General features: G+C 41.0%; 1 protein-coding gene across 2 annotated transcripts in view; it reads right to left on the bottom strand.

The window, feature by feature from the left end:
* LNPEP (leucyl and cystinyl aminopeptidase) overlaps positions 1-20,015 on the bottom strand; it is a 62,832-nt gene that overhangs the window by 14,642 nt on the left and 28,175 nt on the right. For both annotated transcript variants that reach the window (XM_054185207.1, XM_054185208.1), the window contains 6 exons: positions 15,792-15,923; positions 13,277-13,397; positions 12,421-12,575; positions 11,976-12,089; positions 9,746-9,877; positions 6,988-7,119 (listed from right to left, as the gene is read on the bottom strand). In XM_054185207.1, coding sequence (XP_054041182.1) covers positions 6,988-7,119; positions 9,746-9,877; positions 11,976-12,089; positions 12,421-12,575; positions 13,277-13,397; positions 15,792-15,923 — 786 coding nt within the window. The remainder of the gene's footprint in view (positions 1-6,987; positions 7,120-9,745; positions 9,878-11,975; positions 12,090-12,420; positions 12,576-13,276; positions 13,398-15,791; positions 15,924-20,015) is intronic.

Below are 20,015 nucleotides of genomic sequence, written 5' to 3'. Positions count from 1 at the left end.
TCTTTCAGAGACTGCCTGTACTACAACATCCCCACTGAGGGACAAGTACTTTATAATATCTACATATTGCATCCCTAAGAGAAAGAAATCGGCCAAGGAACGCAGGAGACCTGCATGGTTGAGCAGGGAGCTTCTGAAAAAGCTCAAGTGGAAGAAGGAAGTCTACAATAAGTAGAAGAAGGGACTGACCCCTTGGGAGGATTACAAGAATGCTGCCAGAGCGTGCAGGGATGAAACAAGGAAAGCCAAGGCTGCCTTGGAATTAAATCTGGCCAGGGATGTCAAGCTCAGCAGGAAGGGCTTCTACGAGCATATTGGAAGCAAAAGGAAGACCAGAGAAGTTGTGGGCCCACTGTTGAATGAACCAGGAGCCATGCTGATGGAGGATGCAGAGAAGGCAGAGTTACTGAATGCCTTCTTTGCTTCAGTCTTTACTGCTCAGCCCAGCCCTCAGGAGTCCCAGGCATTGGGGGAAGTAACGGGGAAAGACGAAGACTTCCCTTGGGTTGAGGAGGATCGAGTGAGGGATCAATTAGATCAATTAGATATTCACAAGTCCATGGGCCCCGATGGGATGCACCCAAGAGTGCTGAGGGAGCTGGCGGAAGTCATTGCTGGGCCGCTCTCCATCATCTTTGAAAGGTCCTGGAGAACAGGCGAGGTGCCTGAGGACTGGAGGAAGGCCAATGTCACTCCAGTCTTCAAAAAAGGCAAGAAGGAGGAGCTGGGGAACTACGGGCTGGTCAGCCTCACCTCCATCCCTGGAAAGATGATGGAACAGCTCGTTCTGGGCATCATCTCAAGGCACGTGGAGGAAAAGAAAGCTATCAGTAGTAGTCAACATGGATTCACCAAGGGGAAATCATGTCTGACTAATGTGATAGTCTTCTATGATGGCATAACTGGATGGATAGATGAGGGAAGGGCAGTGGATGTTGTCTACCTTGACTTCAGCAAGGCGTTCAACACGGTCTCCCACAACATCTTCATAGGGAAGCTTAGGAAAAGCGGGCTTGATGAACAGGCAGTAAGGTGGATAGATAACTGGCTGAAAGACAGAGCTCAGAGGGTCGTGATTAGGGGCAGAGTCTAGTTGGAGGTCAGTGATGAGTGGTGTTCCCCAGGGGTCAGTACTGGGTCCAGTCCTCTTCAATACATTCATCAATGACCTGGATGAGGGGATAGAGTGCACCCTCAGCAAGTTTGCTGATGATACAAAACTGGGAGGGGTGGCTGACACACCGGAAGGCTGTGCCACCATCCAGAGAGACCTGGACAGGCTGGAGAGTTGGGCAGAGAGGAACCTTATGAAATTCAACAAGGGCAAGTGTAGGGTGCTGCACCTGGGGAGGAATAACCCCCTGCACCAGTACAGGTTGGGGGCTGACCTGCTGGAGAGCAGCTCTGTGGAAGGAGACCTGGGAGTCCTGGTGGACAACAGGATGACCATGAGCCAGCAATGTGCCCTTGTGGCCAAAAAGGCCAATGGCATCCTGGGGTGCATCAAGAAGAGTGTGGCCAGCAGGTGGAGGGAGGTCATCTTCCCCCTCTACTCTGCCCTGGTGAGGCCGCACCTGGAGTACTGTGTCCAGTTCTGGGCTCCCCAGTTCAAGAAGGACAGGGAACTGCTGGAGAGGGTACAGCAGAGGGATACCAAGATGATTAGGGGACTCAAACACCTCTCTTATGAACAAAAACTGAGGGATTTGGGTCTCTTCAGTCTGGAAAAAAGACGGCTGAGGGGGGATCTTACCAACACTTATAAATACTTAAAGGGTGGGTGTCAGGAGGATGGGGCCAGGCTCTTTTCAGTGGTGCCCAGCAACAGGACAAGAGGTAATAGGCACAAACTTGAGCATAGGAAGTTCCACCTAAACATGAGGAGGAACTTCTTTACTTTGAGGGTGGCAGAGCACTGGAACAGGCTGCCCAGAGAGGTGGTGGAGTCTCCATCTCTGAAGACATTCAAAACCTGCCTGGATGCGTTCCTGTGCAACCTGCCCTAGGGGGCAGGGGGTTGGACTAGATGATCTCCAGAGGTCCCTTTCAACCCTATGATTCGATGATTCTATGATATCACTGCCTCTTTATTAGCAGAGATGATCATTCAGCCCGAAAAGGACAGTATGTCCCCAAACTTACGAAAATGTGTTTTAGGTTGAGCTCTCAGAAACATAAGGAAATTCATATATTATTATTCAAGTTACATTTAACTTTAACAAACCTATACTATCTCTCTAGTTCACCTTACCAGCATTTACAGCCCACTGTTCTCTGTTCAAGCCAGCAATAACATGTACAGTTTACCCTCATGGGAAAATGCTATATTATTTATGTAGAGAATGACCATGAACTTTAAATAGGGGTCTCAATTCCAGGGAAGCATTTTCTATCAAAAATTTACAATTTATAGAATTTTAAGTCTATGTGGCTTTTTACTTTTTACATACTTCCAGCAATTTCACTAAATCCTCTTCATCCTCATTGTTACTACAATGTTACATTATGCAATCCCTTCATAAATTGCCCAAGGTGTGCTGAATGCATGCTCTCACTTTCTGTTGCCACTATCTTTTCCTTTGCTTCCTGTTACACTTTGAAACCACCAAGAAATATATAAGATCAATGCCAGCCAGCCAAACATATCTAAACCAAAAAATCCCAAACCCAAGAGGAGAGGAATGTTAAGAGATCAGGAAACTAATTAAGTCTAATACTTGCACCTTGTCGACTTGCCTGTTTCACATCTCAGTCTTTCTGTGCTAACACCTACAGACTGGCAGAAAGTCATGTGTCTAATCTATACAGAGACATGAGTAAATTTGAAATTTGCTCCACTGAAATAATTCTGAATCACCTGAAATTAAACCAATTTATTAGAAATTATAGGTTCATAGTTTCATCATAGCAAAAATTTTATTGAAATTAATTGATTTTATTGTGCCCTGGTTCTAGCAGAGATAGGCTTAATTTTCACATGGAGCTGGGATGAGGGTTGGCTCACACAAATTAGCCAAACAGGTATTCCATACTATGTGATGCCACGCTCAGTATATAGGGAATGTATATAGTATATTAGTATATAGGGAAGTTGGCTGGGGAGGAGGGGGCAGGAATCTCCACTCAGAGCAGGCTGGTGGCTTCTGGGTTCAGTCAGTGAGCGGTGGTAGGTTAATCGTGTTTTATATATTCCATTATCAATATTATTCTTGTTGTCTTCCTCTTTCCTTCTCTGTTCTGTTAAACTACCATTATCTCAACCCACCCAAGCCTTTTTCTTTTGATTCTCCCCCCCGCCCACCACTGGCAGGGAGCTGTATGTAGTGAGAGACAACTGCATGGAGACAATTTGCCGAGGAGACCAGGTCAGTCTGTACTGGGGAAGGGAATCGCGGCAAAAAAAGGCCAGTAAAGGGGCTCGTTTTTGAGGCTTTTTCAAGCCAGGAAAAGCGGCCAGCCCGAGCCGGTGCCCAGCGCTTGTTGGAAGTGGTGACAGCTGAGGAGGAGCGTGGCGGAGCCAGCACCCCTGGCGGCAGGTCTGAACGAGGAGGGGGTGGGACCATTCCCCCCTCATAAACGAAGGCCTTCGGGAGCAAACAAGCAGCGAGTGCGTGTTCCCTGAGTGTCACCCGCGGAACCACCCTGCAGCACCAGAAGAGGGTGTACGACGGAGAGGTGACGTCAGCAGCGGGCAGCCACCGCAGAGTGCGGCGCGGGACGGGTGGCTGTGAGGGGAGGAACAAGAGGAGACCAAGCAGGCAGGCAGGCTAGGTCGACTGCAAAGAAAACATGGTCTCCACTCGGTCTGTAGCCAAAGCCAGAAGGAATAAAGTGACCCAAATGGATGTGACGGAGAGATGTGCAGCCATCCAGGCGATGGGCTGTACGGAATGTCTGTCACTCTGGCACGAGGACAGCAGAGACAGTGCCTGTGTGTGCTGCGACCAGGTAAATGATCTGCCCAGCGTGGTGGCTGAGCTTGAGGAGGAAGTGGGAAGACTGAGGAGCATTCGTGAGTGTGAAAGGGAGATTTATCGGTGGAGCCACACCCTGCCATCCTTAGGGAAAACGCAGCAGGAGGAGGCTCCACAAGAGGTAGAGGATCCCCTGCCCTCTTGTCACCAGGCAGAAGGAGGGGAACTAGGACAGGATGGGGGGGAATGGAAGCAGGTACCTGCTCGGGGCAGCAGGAGATCCCCCTCCAGACCGCCCAGCCCCCCCCAGGTGCCTGTACAGGACAGATATGGGCCTGTGGAGATAAATGATGAGGGAACTAAGGATGCTGATAAAGCCCCATCCAGGGAGTTGTCAGAGCAGCCAGCTCCACGCATTAAGACTGCTTCTGTGAAGAGCAGGAGGAGGGCAATAGTCACAGGGTGTTCCATTCTGAGGGGAACTGGGGGTCCCATATGCAGGCCAGACCCTTCCCACAGGGAGGTCTGCTGCCTCCCTGGGGCCCGTGTTAGGGATATAACCAGGAAGCTTCCTGGCCTGATACGGCCCTCAGGTTATTACCCTCTTTTGATCTTACAGGCAGGCAGTGATGAGCTGGAGAGTAGAAATCTGAGGGCAATGAAGAAAGATTTCAGGGCCTTGGGACGGCTTGTCAAGGGTTCAGGGGCACAAATTGTGTTCTCCTCTGCCCTTCCAGTTTTGGGGACTGACGAATGGGGTAAACAAGAAAACTGGACAGATCAACACCTGGCTCCAAAACTGGCGCTACGAGCAGGGCTTTGGGTTCTGTGATCATAGTTTGATCTACAGGACACCGGGCCTGCTTGCTAAGAATGGGAAAACCCTATCCCAAAACGGGAAAAGGGTACTAGGCGAAAAGTTAGCAAGGCTCATGGACAGGCCTTTAAACTAGAATCAAAGGGGGAAGGGGATAAAACCAGGCCCACAAGTAATGAGCCTAGGGATAAAGGGCCAAGGATGGGGGCGAAATCAGTAGCCCAGCTCAGGTGCATCTACACAAATGCACGCAGCATGGGCAACAAACGGGATGAGCTGGAAGCCATTGCGCAGCAGGACAGCTATGATGTAGTCACCATCACGGAGATGTGGTGGGATGACTGTCATGACTGGAATGCTGCGATGAATGGCTATGAGCTCTTCAGAAGGGATAGGCAAGGAAGGAGAGGCGGGGGTGTAGCTCTGTGCATTAGGGGATGTTTTGATTGTATAGAGCTAGATTCCAGTGATGATAAAGTCGAGTGTTTATGGGTAAGGATGAAAGGGGAAGGCAAATAAGGGAGATCTTGTGCTGGGGGTATGCTATAGACCACCCAACCAGGATGAAGAGACAGATGAAGTATTCTGCAAGCAGCTGGCTGAAGTCTTGCAATCGCCAGCCCTTGTTCTGGTTGGGGATTTCAACCTGCCGGGTATCTGCTGGAAATACAACACAGCAGAGAGCAGGCAGGCTAGGAGGTTCCTTGAGTGCATGGAAGATAACTTCCTGACACAACTGGTAGGTGAGCCTACCAGGGGAAGTGCCTTGCTAGACCTACTGTTCACAAACGGTGAAGGACTAGTGGGAGATGTGGTGGTCGAAGGTCGTCTTGGGTTTAGTGATCATGAAATGGTCACGTTTTCAATTCGTGGTACTTTCTCAGGGAAGCAAAATGACAAAAGCCCAAATGTAAACTAACTCACTAAAATGTCAGACCAGTCCAGCTAAACCCTGCGTTTTTGGAAAAAGGGAATATGAAAGTGCATGACAGTGCAGGCTATGAAACCACAAAACAAACCAAAGACTCAGACACAAAATGAGGTGCAGCCAGAAATGGACATAGAGGAAATGGCAAACATTTTAAGCAGCATCAGTTGGTGGGCTCCTCCACAGAGAAGGGCAACTTCTGGCAGATAGTGCTGTTAAATACCTGTTGTCAGCAGGAATTCGGTAATTATTGAATTAGCACCAAATACAAAGGGTTGTTTCTCATTGAAATAGGAAATACACACTGAGTTCTGACATTAGATTTTACTAAGTTGGTTGGATGTGATTCACTTAACAATACTAATACAGGTGGGTGAAACAATCCCAAAGTTGGTAACAATTACTTTTGACTCTTAAAAGATGATGACTGAGGATCCAAAAGACTGGAGAGGCTTGCTGAGTTTGCAGAAAAGCTGAACTTGCCCATGGACAAACAGTAGGGTTATAATTAAACAAAAAACAGTTGTTTTCTGAGCCAGGGAGACAGACTAAGCAAGTAATCTAGAGTTTTGAGAATTACCCTTTTCCCATGCCCTAGAAACAGCTAAACCCCGCATCTACTAACAGTTAAGCCCTCACATTTATTAAACATGAGGCATCTGTGTGGTCTCCCTAGCCACTCTGTGTGGATACTACCACCTCCCTGTGGCATGTTCTCCAAGCATGCATGACTGAAGATGGTTAGTCTGAAAGCTCCGCTTTGCAGACATTGAGGAAAGTCTATTTTGCACTATAAAAATCACTACACAAACCAGAAGCATTCTCTGTCATGCAAGTCGCAGTCTGGTATCAGTAACAAATGGCAAACTAGTGATTGTGCAAGTGTGCTTTGTGAAACAGAAGTAGAACATTGAAACAAAGTTACACTAGTAGAGAGTATCCCAGGACCTCTACAGAAGTTACTATTTCTTGAAAGCGAAGTTTTGTGCTGAATTTAAGATGACTTATTTTTATTCTGGTATTAACAGACTAACAATGCAAATCTAGACAGGATGTGTACATACTGATGCGTCCACAAATGTGGCTGGTGCATGGCAGTGCATACCCCCTTCTAGTGCTTTTTTGGGATGATTCTCAATGGAGTCCTAGAAGCTACAGGAATCTCCGTATCTATATGACAGAACTTTGGACTATGAGGAGACAGAACTTCAGAGTATACACCTGCAGTCTTTTATCCTATTTCTTTCATAAAAAATTAAATAAATCAAAATTCACAACACACTTAGAGAAGTGAAAAAAAGACAGAACAGCATTTCAAAGACGGGTACCTCATTCATGCTGTCCCACAAGTCATCACTCCGGGCAGATCCATACTTGTGATTATGCAAGTATACCTCAATGCCAGCTTGGAAAACATCCTTCGTCAGATAGTGCTTCAGCATCAAAAGAAGTGAAGCCCCCTTTAGGCAGAAAAAAAGAAAAAGAATTGGTAAATTATAAAGTTATAGACCTTGCTAAAGCATATGCATATGACAGCTCTTCCACAGTACAAGAATAACTCAGAAGCTGGCAGATGTTATCACAAACTATGTCACTTAAGTAATTACCTTAACACTCAGTTACCGTCAAAAAAATTTTTAGTATTTCATAAACTTCAAATATAGTTACAAAAAAGGCCAATACAACTTGAAAGTTTTTCCTAGCTGCTTTGGAAAAAAAATATTTTTAAATATTTTTTTAATATTTTGAAGGCTCGATATACAGTTACAAAACAGGCTAATAAAGCTTTATATTTTTTCCAATTAACATCATCTCAAAAATATTGCCTCCTTACTGTATGGTACAGAACTGCACTCATAAGACAGTGTTTAGCAGTCATATGATTTGCAGTTATATCAAAAAACTAAAAATACAGGAAAAAGATGAGATACACTTAGTAGGGTAGAATTGACAATGCATTTTGACAGCATTTAAATACAACCATGTAACTGAGTAGTTCTAATATCAAAGTAGCCACAAATGTGTAGACAGAAAGGTGGTGGGTTTTGCTTTTTTAAAACATAGCTGAAAGCCAATTCCTTTCCATAGAAATGCTTCTATGTCACAGCCACTAATAAATAAATTGCCTGAGGACTTGCATACTGTACAACTGAATGCAGATGAGCAGCCATAGATCATGAAAAGTTTAAACATGCACTTCATATTTTTGGTACTATTTCTGAGAAAGAATCAAGAAAAAATTAAAAGTAAGATTTTAATGAGAGCATGTATGATTTCTTACACATTCCAAATTAAAGTTTTGGAATTTAATTTGGAATCTTGCCTGAAACTAAAGGCTGACTGCTTAATCTGATTATTCATAAAACAGCAGGAATACCCCTTACTATAGTTTTAATAACAGGGTCATAATTTCCTCTCTTGCACGCATTCATACTTAAGCTATAGCTCTACTATTTTGTTTTCCCTACTGTTATACTGTCACAAACACTTTGTTGTTGTAGGTGGATTGTTTTCCCACCCTGGAGTGTCAGTTGGTAGTACAGTAAAACAAAAAAAGTGTAAAATTCAATAACAGACCACCTTTAGCTGTTTAGGGTCCATGTTGAAAGTGCCTTCCCACTCAAATTGCCAAGAGCATTAGGTAAGATATAGGCCCAAGAGTAGCAGAATGCAAAGACTGCATGCATGAATGAAGAGCTATGCAATGAAAGCCTCTGAAACATGAAGCAGCCATGAAAAACCCGTTTCTGACAATGCAAGAGCAAAACTTCTTTTGGTTAGCTCCTAAACTCAAAGATGTAAGTTGCTTTATTTCTATTCAGAAGGTGCACATAGTTATTAGTAGGAATAAAGTAATTCTCCAAATATAACACTTTACTAATTGACTGAAACTCCAGCCCAATCACTTATGGAATATTTCCATTAAATTTATATAAAGTTTTGATCAAGCAAAAAGTGACAGAATTGTTAACTCTGAAGTTAGTTGGCGATAGACATGATCATGCATGATGCATAGCTTCTAGAAACTCACCAAAAAGGTAGTTACTTTGGACAGCAACTCTGAAGCATGAAACAGCCATGCCTTTTGACAAACAGCTTAGTGAAAGAAACAAAATCCATCTCAAAAAAAAGGGAAGCTAAAAATCACACATCTCTGTTCTTGTAGCTCAGAAAACAGAGACCAAAATAAACAGAACCATATCATTATTGTAGGCCCATTTGGTATCTCTCACTTCTCAAGAATGCCAGACAACACTCGTTGACAAGTTGAGACTTGCAAAAAAAAAAAAAAAAAAAATCAAAGGAGACAAACCAAGACAGCTGTGGGAACTGCATTCCACTGGGCGTAGCAAGATGTAGTATTTGACTATTTTCTAGTAAGCACTAGCAGTCCCTATGGTTTCTTATTAGATCGAAGTACAACCATACACAGGTAGTGGTGGGAAAAAATGCCAGCTGATTCAAAAGATCTAAAAGGCTTTTCTCCAATACTACCAAAATCATGGGACACAGTATCTAAAACCTGAGACAATGCGAGTAAAAAATTGGCAAATACAGGTATTTTCTCTTTCATGCATTTTCCAGCAAGGAACTGTAAAGGTTTAAAAACACAAACCTCACACAAAACCCTCACTAGACATGAAAAATAATCAAGTTAATAATCAAGTCAATAATCAAAAGCAGAAAGAGTATAAAAAAAGAGCAATTGCTACAATAAGTGCATTGTTGTTACTCTTTTCTTAAGCACTTGTTACAGTCTGCTATCAGAAGAAGAATATATTTCTAACTGAAAATTTTGTTTTACCTGCTGGGTCCCCTCTTTCACCTTCACGACTATTCTTTGTGCTGAAGCATACACCAAGCAGGACATTAAGTAAGGACACAAATACACATACATTATCTTTTCCTAATTAAGAGCTATGCAGACACTCAGAAACACTACTGGAAATCCTGCATTGTTTTTACTAGATGTTAATTACCTCCAAACAGTTGTCAGTATATGCCTACTTACTCATGATTCCACATTCCTGTTTTCAATAGCTAATATATCACTTTGCAAATATTTCCAAATATTTTTACAGTTACCTTGATATAAGAAAGTGCATCAAACATTTCTTCAATTTGCTCTGAAGACTGAACAGCAGAAGAGACTGGATGTGAAGAATTCAAAGAATCCTTCATCATAGCTTTGAAAATTAAATTAAGGAAATCTTCATCCTAAGAAGAAAAGCATTTATAAGTGCCTGAGAAGCCAGAACATACATGGTCAGTAGAACAATAAAAGTTGTGTCTGCTTTGCTCTTCCATGGTCTAACATGCCAATGCTCACCTTCCTACCAATGGAGGCAGCAAAAGAGTTAACAGGGTAGCATTTGTGAACTCTACTTTCCCTGCCACATTCTAGCAGCGGAATCTCACTCTTGAGTTTGCATCATTATCCTTAAGCTCCTGTCTCAGGTAAACACGTCATTGGACTAGAGAAAACAAATGTACCTACTAAGTAAGTATGTGCTGAATTTCAGATTTGGCTCACCAATGTTTTTAGTTCATTTACAGCAAGCAGGAAATATAAAAGCATGACTTCTTTGGTATGCTTCAATATTAAGGCATGAGGTCTAGGGAAATAACTCACTACAGTGATGTTTCTGTGAATGTAAACCTTATCTAGTGATCCTAATACCAAAGTCTCTTCCTTCTTTTCTTCTAGAATGAAGATATTTGAATTTAATACATTATTACCAGAACAAGACAACCCCAAACACTGAAAAGTAGCTAACCGTACTGATATTTGTCCATTTCATTTCATTGAGACTTGAGAATTCTCTGCACATACAGTTCCCTCTACACAGTAGACAGTTAAAAAAAATAAAAAGGTAAGACTTGTGCACGATACAATTAAGGATAGCCTTTACATTTTTTAAAGCTATTCTTCTTGAATGCAGAAATTCTGAGTGATTTTTTTTTTTTTATTTTTACCAAAACACATTTTGGCACCAAATGGTAAAATGAGATGTTAGTGAAGGCACCTTGTCAGGCGCATTTCAGAATGAAGTATACAAGTGTTACATGTGTCCTTGTTAAAACATTAGTGTAGTTTTGTGTCCTCCCCTCACCACATATGCACCCAACAAGCAGAATGGCTACACAAACATACTTTCAGTGGCCATCAAACTCAACAACTAAGCTAGGCCAAATGAAAAACTTTTTAAACATCCAGCTCAAAGAAAGAATTCTACTGAACCAAGTTAGCAAACCAAGTTTCTTAATGCAATAACAAGGGTGAATTAAGAGCTCAAAACTCACACTTGGTCAGAATGCTGAGGAGAACACAATCCAGCAAGTAGGAAATGCTCAGTTTGCATCAGATTTTTAATCCCATGACTAATGTCAATCACATAAACACTCCTGGAAGCTGGTTCCAGAGCCCTGGTATCTCCGCTCCTAGGAGATACCTTTACCCAGGATGCAAAATTAGTCTCTCCACTGCCCCCGCCATTTAGTTCCACCAATTTTTGTTTCTCTACTTGCATTCAGTGACAGGGATGCTTTACAGGAGTAGCTGGTATCCCTTCCTTGGAGATGAAAGATCTAGTTTGAATCCTTCATGTCTTCCAGGGTCTGAAAAGCTAGGTCACTTAGCACCTGAGTGAGTTTTAAAATGATCACTAGGTTATTATATCAAAAAGATTCTATCCTTCAACCGTATGTATAAAAAGAAGTGCCTTTGGGAGCAGTGGTTTGTACTATTACTGTAACTCAACGGTATTAGAATCCATGGGGTGGCACCATATGATACTTTTATAGCAGGTCCCCTGACTTATGAATCCCGAAGTAATTCAGACACAAGCAAGTACCACAATGAGGGAAAGACACGAGTTAATCTAGGCATTTATAGTGACCTAAAGCTCTGGTGCTTCCTAAGTCTACTAGAAAAAGTAGAGGCAGACAAACTTGGTCAACAACATGCCTGGACTTCTGTATAAAGATTTTAAGTTATAATTTGATATACAGACACCTACATCTTTTAACATCTGCTATTTTGCACAGAATGCTTTAACCTACACAAAACACAAAAACTGCATGTAGACTACTACCAAAATAAAAAAAAAATTAAAACCCACAAAAACAAAGTACCCTCCCCAAAGTCCCCCCAAACCCACTTCTAATATAATGAAAGTGCCAAAGCAGAGAAGATATAGTATAATCTCAATGGTGCCCAAAGTTATTTCAGTATAAGTTTATAGTCCTTTATGGTCAACATTAAAAAATAGATCTTAGCAAAAGTATAGTGGGTGTAGTCACAGAAAGTACTTACTGAATGTAATTCTGGAAAAACCTCCTCCATGGCAAAGTACTCCATGAAAGTGGCAAATCCCTCATTCAGCCAGAGATCATTCCACCATTCCATAGTTACTAGATTTCCAAACCACTATGAAAGACCAAAAATGTAATTATTTTTCAGAAATAAAATCAAATGAGCGCAGTAACACTCCATCCATCCTCAGCTTTATCTTGTGGCAAAGTCAAGTTCAGTCAAAACCACAATAATGCTTTTGCATAAACAACCCCCCAACTACTTCACGACAGAGTTGCACTCTGCCTGTTTGTTATACTGCAGAAAATACACCTGCAGGTATTCTGAACAGATAAAATGCACAGTGAGGGCAGTGGTGAATTTAAGGACAGAATTGCATTTAAAAAAAAAAAAAAAACCAAAAAAACCCCACCACATTTAAGCAATGATCTTCCCAATATAGTACCTGATGGGCAAGCTCATGTGCTATCACTGCAGTTATTAACTTCTTATCCCTTGCTGAAGAAGTATTACTGTCAAACAACAGTGTTGTTTCTCGGAAGGTGATCAAGCCCCAGTTTTCCATTGCACCGGACTGAAAATCGGGAATTGCTACCAGATCTGAAAAAGATTTGAAAGAAGCTTTTGAAAACTGCTAGTTAAAGCAATTATGTATTTCAAGTCTACCTATTCTATTATATAATCCCTAAGCCCCTCACTATTTAAATCCTGTGGTGTGGATATCTGCTTAGATCTAAAGCATAGAAGCCCCATAGATTTATAACCATTCTTCTCTAACAGTGCTCTTAGATGAATAACTTAAAGCACTACACAGACACTTGTGTATAGATCTTGCAAGCCTATAGATCTTGCAAACACACAAGTAACAAGGAAATGGGGCTGCCCCTGCTGATAGTGTCTTAGAAGACCGCATTTCATTATCTTTCCAGCCAAACTAGTACATGCAGAGAAGTCAGGCTGCAGATCTTGCACTGGTGAATATGGTTCACAGACTGAGAATTCTGTATCTCCCTGCCAAAGCACATCACGTTAAACTTACACCAAATTATTTCTTTGATGTTATGTACAAGTATAAACAATGCAGTGTCAAAAGCTCACAAAATTTTTTCCAGCTTGGGAATCACTTAATACTCATACTCAGTCAAACATTTAATGATTTTTTTTAACAATTTGGGGGGAACCTTATTTCACAGATGCTATCTTTTTTTTAAGCACACCTTTTCAGAATGAAATTTCCCCTGCATTTCTCAGAATTGATTAGGGCTTCTTCTTCAGCTTAAAAAAAGATCAAAAGAACTTACCTAATTTTTCAAGAGGGTAGTTTATTAAGAAGTATTTTTGATAAAACTCCAGAAGTTTCACTGCTGTGTTTAGGGCATACCCAACTTGGTTTAAATGCTGCGGTATGGCATAGACAGATACCTAGTCCAAACAGAGAAGAGAAGAGATTCTGAAATATACAGCTACAAAAGCTTTAGAAGGAAAAGAGGAGCTGGCAAAAGTTCCTGAAACAGATAGGACACTGTTTTGGGAATACACACGTAAGTTGCAAACAGTAGTTATGAAGCTGTCAATAAAGAGTTAATTTTTTTCCTAGGGCTTATTCACTAGTCAAAATACAGGCAGACTATCACATTGATCCATGTGTATACAAGAACAATTCAAGGCTTACACCTTTAAGGAAGGTGTTCAAAAATGGTCTACATGAACAGAAATAGATCCATTTCCTTTTTACTCCCTGATGAGTTATTAAGTGACCCTCTGTGCATACCTCAATGAATCTAGAAGTTTAGGCTATCAGTGTGATAACACTAGTATCATCTGCAAGAAATTCTCTCAAGAAATAATAACATGTTGATCCAAGTTTAGGACACCCTTTAGGACACAAACACAAAATATGTTGAGATAAGTTTTCCTGTTCTATTTAAAAAAAAAAAAAAAAAAAAAAAGTCCCTCTTACTCTGCTACAAATCAGTTAAAAAATGACGTTTCAAATACATTGATAGCGTGACCTTTTAATTTTTGAGTTTGAACCAAGCACATACTAGAAAGGATCTAACCTAGTGTTCCTGAAGTACAGAAGTTTGATTAGCTGCAAATTCTAAGCTCAAAGAGAAAACATAAAAGCCCCCCAGGATCTTCTGGAGTTGAGAAAAATCTCATTGCATTATGAATACAAAGCAACTTTACTTCAAGTCTAAGATACCTTATAACATTCATGACAATAACCTTATTCTGTGTGAACTGGTTAGCTCGAATTTTTTTAATCTCCCAGCCACAAATTGCTGGAAGCATCTTGAGAACGTATTTTGTGGAAAACATCATCATATGCTTCCTTCTTACAGTCTCCCTTGGCTTACTAGACACTGTTGGCAACAGAACAATCCACTAGCTAGAATCTTATGCTTCGTCCCTTTAAGCTGGCAAGTACTCTTACATGTTGCTAGACCCCTTGTGTTTGGTGCCTTCTAAAGGTCTGCTGGACTTCCCTAGCTTGGCCAAATCTTGCTTGGTGATCAGAATGAAGGAGAAACACAGTTAAGAAACACTTTCCTTAGTTAGAATACATCACTCAGTCTTCTCCTCTCCTATATGCCTGTGCCATAAGTACTGACAATCCATGCAAGTTAGTCTCACTATTATGAACAAAGCAGAGCACATTACATATATAGCTGTTTCAGTATCTCTGCAAACATGAAACATTGAGTCTACTGATCAGTTTTCTGCGTGGTAAAGAACTGGCTGTATGGTTTTACCAGAATCAGTTCAAATACAGACCTGAATAATAGCCACAAGGAGAGGAAAATAAAATAAAAAAAAAAAAGAACGCAGTAGTCTAACTTTTCAGGTTAGACCAGTTTGTCCTATTCAGCTACAGTTAGAAATACTTGTTCATGTCATAATCAAACACCTATTGACCAGTATCTTTACTTGTGTTTATTGGATTAAAGAGAGGGCTGCTTCTTCTGCAGTGCTAGTAGCACTATTCCCTCTCACTCTTTCTAGGTAGGTACTGGCACTTCCAACATTTCACCACAAAGGGGCAGTTCCTGCTAGAGAGTCATGAAAATCATTGCTCACATGAAACTCACGAAGCTCCTAAAATTAGACTAAGGAGCATCTCCTACCATTACCATGTTTTTCCTTTAGCTATTTTAACGGCACACATTGTAGGAACTGCTCACTGACCCTGCAGGCCATATCCCCACAGAGAAAAAAGACCAAACAGGACAAATTCTTTTGATTTTTGGAATCTTTGGAAAAACAAAAACCCTACAATAAAATCCTTACATTGAAGTAACTAAATGCAGACTTAAAGTTAGACTAAATCTGTTTTACTGCAGATCATGTTGGGTTTTTTTAGGTAAGTTACCTTTGCAGGTATAGAACATGTTTGCAGCACTGCTTGAAATAGTATGTAGGCTTCCCTGGGAACTGTAATGTTTCTGTATATCATCTGAAAAACTCTTGGTTTGCATGACATTACTTCCTCACAGATGAGTATTAAACTACAAGTTTAAAGCTTCCAGCTCTGAAAGCTCTTGGGAATTTTAGATTTTGATAATTTATACTGTTAACAAAACCTGATGCTGAGTCTCTTGCTGTAAAAGTCTCAATCTGGTATAAGCCCTGAAGTGAGTCCAACCTATAGCATATGGCTTTTGTCCCCTATCTATGAGTACAATAAAACCAAGAAAATAAATAAATTTAAAAGAGGCAGAGTTTGCGTGTTGGTTTGGGGTTTTTTTTGTTCTGTTTTGGTTGGCTGTTTGGCTTGGGAGGGGTGAGGGAAAACTGAAAGTGGAACTAACATACCTGACTCCCATTAGTTTCCCTACTTATGTTTTTCAAGTCTGCAACAATGAAGGCTACTAGGTAGGTGCTCATCTTCAAGCTCACAAAAAACTCATCTTGAACAATTCCATCTGTCACAGGAGTAGTGGCTTTCTGCATTAGAAAGGAAAATGTTGTTATCAATGCAGACAAAAGAACATTAAGACACGCAAGGAATCAACGTTATATCAAAGAATTCATGCCAGGAACAGTTTACAAGCAAACTTGCGTAACATTATATATTTTGGTTATGTTTCAGTGGGACAGATGATACTCACAAACTGTTTATGGTGTAACAAAACTTAAGGAGACATGGAACTTTTAAGCCTATACACCCAGTATAATCCAAAGTCAACATGAAGATCAGCATTAATTCAAGAGAGCTTTAGGCCAGATTGGAGACACAGTTCCACATAGCCTACTAAAGATACTGGTATTGCATGAGTTAAACATCAGTCTCTTCGCAGAAGCCTCTTCAAAACTAGGTAACCAGACATACTCATTATTTTATAATATCACAACAAAAACCCCCTCACACGCCCCCCTACAAATCAAAAGAGACTGCATTTTAAAAAGTGAAGAAAACCTAAGGTTTCAGTTATCTCAAAGCAAAAACATGCTCAGCTTAAACACACATTGCCAGAAGTAACTGCCTGCTCAGTCTTCTGAAGTAAGATAACATGGCATACCTTGAATTACTTTAAGTGACAAAGTTTTTCTTTAATATTAGTCCTGGAAAGGCGTGCTATATGCCTAAAAGTACTTTTCTATATAGTCCTTCACAAACATACATTACACAAAGAATAAAGCAAAATGTTTAAAACCACCGTAGTGCAGAACCATAAAGGTCTGGAGACAAGGATGGCAGTTCACGTGCCTTCTGAAACTTCACAGATAGGTTTGTTTCCAGAAACCACACACATTTGAAAAACAACAATAACCTTAGTTTTAGACAAGATCATTTCAAACCCAAAAGATGATTTAACATCTAACTGCCACTGAAAATTTAACTGTCAGTCTTAAAGAGAGAAAGATTTTTAAGACTGAAGTTACAGTCATTATAATCATCTAGTCTGACCACTGAATATGAACAGAATGCCATTGTTGAATTCCTTCAGCGAATTCATAAATTTCTGCCTTTACTACAGCTTCATCTTCATGAAAAGGTGACACCCTATTTAAGAAAATCTACTGTGGCTGCAGATAAACTAGTTCAAAAATCAGTTGTCCTCATTTAAAAAAAAAAACAAAAAAACAACAAACAAAACCACAAAAGAAAACACCACAAGCCCCAAACACACACAGTTTATTTCTAGCCTTAATCTGTATCAGCCACTATATATTGTCATATTAGTGATGTACATGCTAGTTGAGAAGGCCTGCTTCTGAGATCTCTTGCTCATGTGGCTAATTATAGAAAATGCTGAAGTTCACATTTAACCTTCTCATAGACAAACTAAAAAGTCTCTCCATTCAGTACAGCTTGTTACCAAGACCTGCAGTTATTACAGAAGAATCCTAAACAGGGGTGGGTTTTTTTAAGTGTTTATTTTCAGAAGCAAGCCTAGTAATGATCTCACCAATGCAATATACTTCTATACAACATCATCCTCTTACTCGATTTTCACATTTCTTTCTTCGTGCATGCAAGAATTAACTCACTAGCCTCTACTTACTGCACTGGGAGCTCACACTACCTAGCAGAATACCTAATCCAGGTTAAATCTAACATGTAAGAATTCAGCATGTGCTAGAGCACTTGTGAGATCAGGGACGAAAACCATGATATAAATCATGAAACCATGCCAATTAAAAGAAGCTGTGCATATAAAAATGGGTACCATTACAAGAGAACTCACTGATACAAGAAATGCTGTTGAGGTAGCATACTATTTCAGAGAAACTCTTGTGTCTAATTTCTTTATTTGTACAGTCACAAAAATAAGGATTTTTTATAGTAAATTCACACGTGCAAGTTATCTTGGCAAATTACAAAACCCAAAGGAACCACTTCTGAACCCATTAAGAGATGGTATGTCTGGATGGCATACAGCAACAAAAGAGGAGTTACACAGTATCCAATTATCAGGGCATAAAGTTGGGGGACAAAAGAAAATAATATTGTTTGCAGTACAAACACAAATGAGTGTTTATACACTCATATCACTCATACCACTTCTAAGTTGGAGATACTGTCCATTAGCAAAACTATCAATTAACTTGCTCTGTATGTTCTTATACCTTCCTGATAAATTTTAATTAAACCTGACCTGTTCTTTTGACTCAAGAACTTGCATTTGATCCCCAGCACTAAACTTACTATTACATTGCCTTTAATGTCTTTTTTCTTTTTATATTATCTTTGTTCCTCAATTGGAAGCTTTCTCAAATCTTTATCCATCATACAGATGATGTAACAGCCAATATTTAAGCAGAGATGGAACCAGCAGAAGCAAATGCAGATGAAATTTTTTAATATGCTCTTAAACACATACTAACTCAGTAAATGTTACAAAGATAAAAAAGTGGATAAACATGAAGTTCAGTGAAAAGGGTCTGATACCAACAACAAATACAGCAAGACAGAGCACGTGGGAAGGAAGGAGAATTCTGAGCCTGAGGGAAGTACAGGACCTTCTGCCTATGGTAGTATACAGAGCAGAAGAGAAAGAAGGTCTGAAGCTAATTCAAGTGGTATGACAAACTGTAGCGAGAATCAAAACACCAAAAAGAGATGCTAGAGAGGCATGATGTAATTTTAAAAGGGAATTCATGATGCAGGAGTGGCACAAGTCATTGGAAGAACAATTCTATGTACAGAAAGATAGGTAGGGAAGAGATGTTTTTCCTATGCAGCACAGGAACAGCCAACCAGTATGTACCCAATGTGACCAATAGGGAAAATTCATAACACCAATGTTTAAGATGATATAAATGTGCAATACCAATGCATTTTTCACTGCAAGTAAATGGGTACAAAGTCACATCTCCTAAATGTTCTCTTTTCAAATGGCTTCCTATCTCCTTGAAAAATGAGCAATGCAATGAATGCTGCAGCAAGGAAGGCTAGAAACCTAAATGTGATTGAGTCCTGAAGTAAGGAGGAAGAAAGAGATGCATTAATGACCTCACAGTAAAGACAGCTCATCAGTATGTTTTCTCCACGTGGATGATTCCTCGACGTGTACACATGTTAAGTACACAACATTAGCACCCCCAACACCAACACAGCTACCAGATGCTTTGTAACAGCATCAGAGTTGAGCACAGACAGATGGTATGGGGAGAAGCTTCATCCTAAACACAGAAACCCATAGGCACATGCTTTGCACATGCCAATGCAAGGCAGAAGTTACGGAAGGATGCAAGACTAAGGCAAGCAACAAGCTGTCTTTTCCAGATTTAATTCGTATGTCCTGAGGTGTGAGAGTCAGCTATTTCCAGACTAATTAGAGGAAGATTCTCTGGCAAGGAATAATAACTCACTAAACAAGAAACATGGAGTTGCCCTTTCAGGCGTATTGGTTGGACCAGTTGACTCACAATTCTTGGCAAGACAGAGCTTGAGCTCTGAGTAGGTTCTCTGCAGAGAAGGCTGAAAAGCCTGCTCTTATCTACTGACATTCGCTGTTCACTGCACCAAGTGACCCATTTGCATGGTTTGCAGGAAGACACAATTTGAAATCTCACAGTCTTGCCCAATGACACAAACACATGCAGCAGTTTCCGAGACGACTACTTCCTGTCCATCCAAAGTTGCATAAACACCTTGCACGGAAGACATGAAATCTGAGTGAAATCATAGGAGAAAGTAAGGAAGGTAATGGAGGGCCTAGACTAAACAAAGCATTTGTTTAATCCCTCTGCAGAGGGATCTGGACAGGCTGGCCCAACGGGCTGAGACCAATGGTATGAGGTTCAACAAGGCCAAGTGCTGGGTCCTGCACTTGGGTCACAACAACCCATTGCAGCGCTACAGGATTGGGGCAGAGTGGCTTGAAAGCAGCCCAGCAGTAAAGGACCTGGGGGTGTTGGTTGACAGCCGGCTGAATATGAGGCAGCAGTGTGCCCAGGTGGCCAAGAAGGCCAACAGCATCCTAGCCTGTATCAGGAATAGTGTGGTGAGCCGGACTAGGGAAGTGATCATCACCCTGTACTTGGCACTGGTGAGGCCCCACCTCGAGTACTGCGTTCAGTTTTGGGCCC

This window comes from Rissa tridactyla, chromosome Z (assembly GCF_028500815.1).
Source record: "Rissa tridactyla isolate bRisTri1 chromosome Z, bRisTri1.patW.cur.20221130, whole genome shotgun sequence".
In the NCBI taxonomy this organism is placed as follows: Eukaryota; Metazoa; Chordata; class Aves; order Charadriiformes; family Laridae; genus Rissa; species Rissa tridactyla.
The sequence above is the reverse complement of the archived record's forward strand: the minus strand, read 5'-3'. Positions and strand labels throughout refer to the sequence as shown.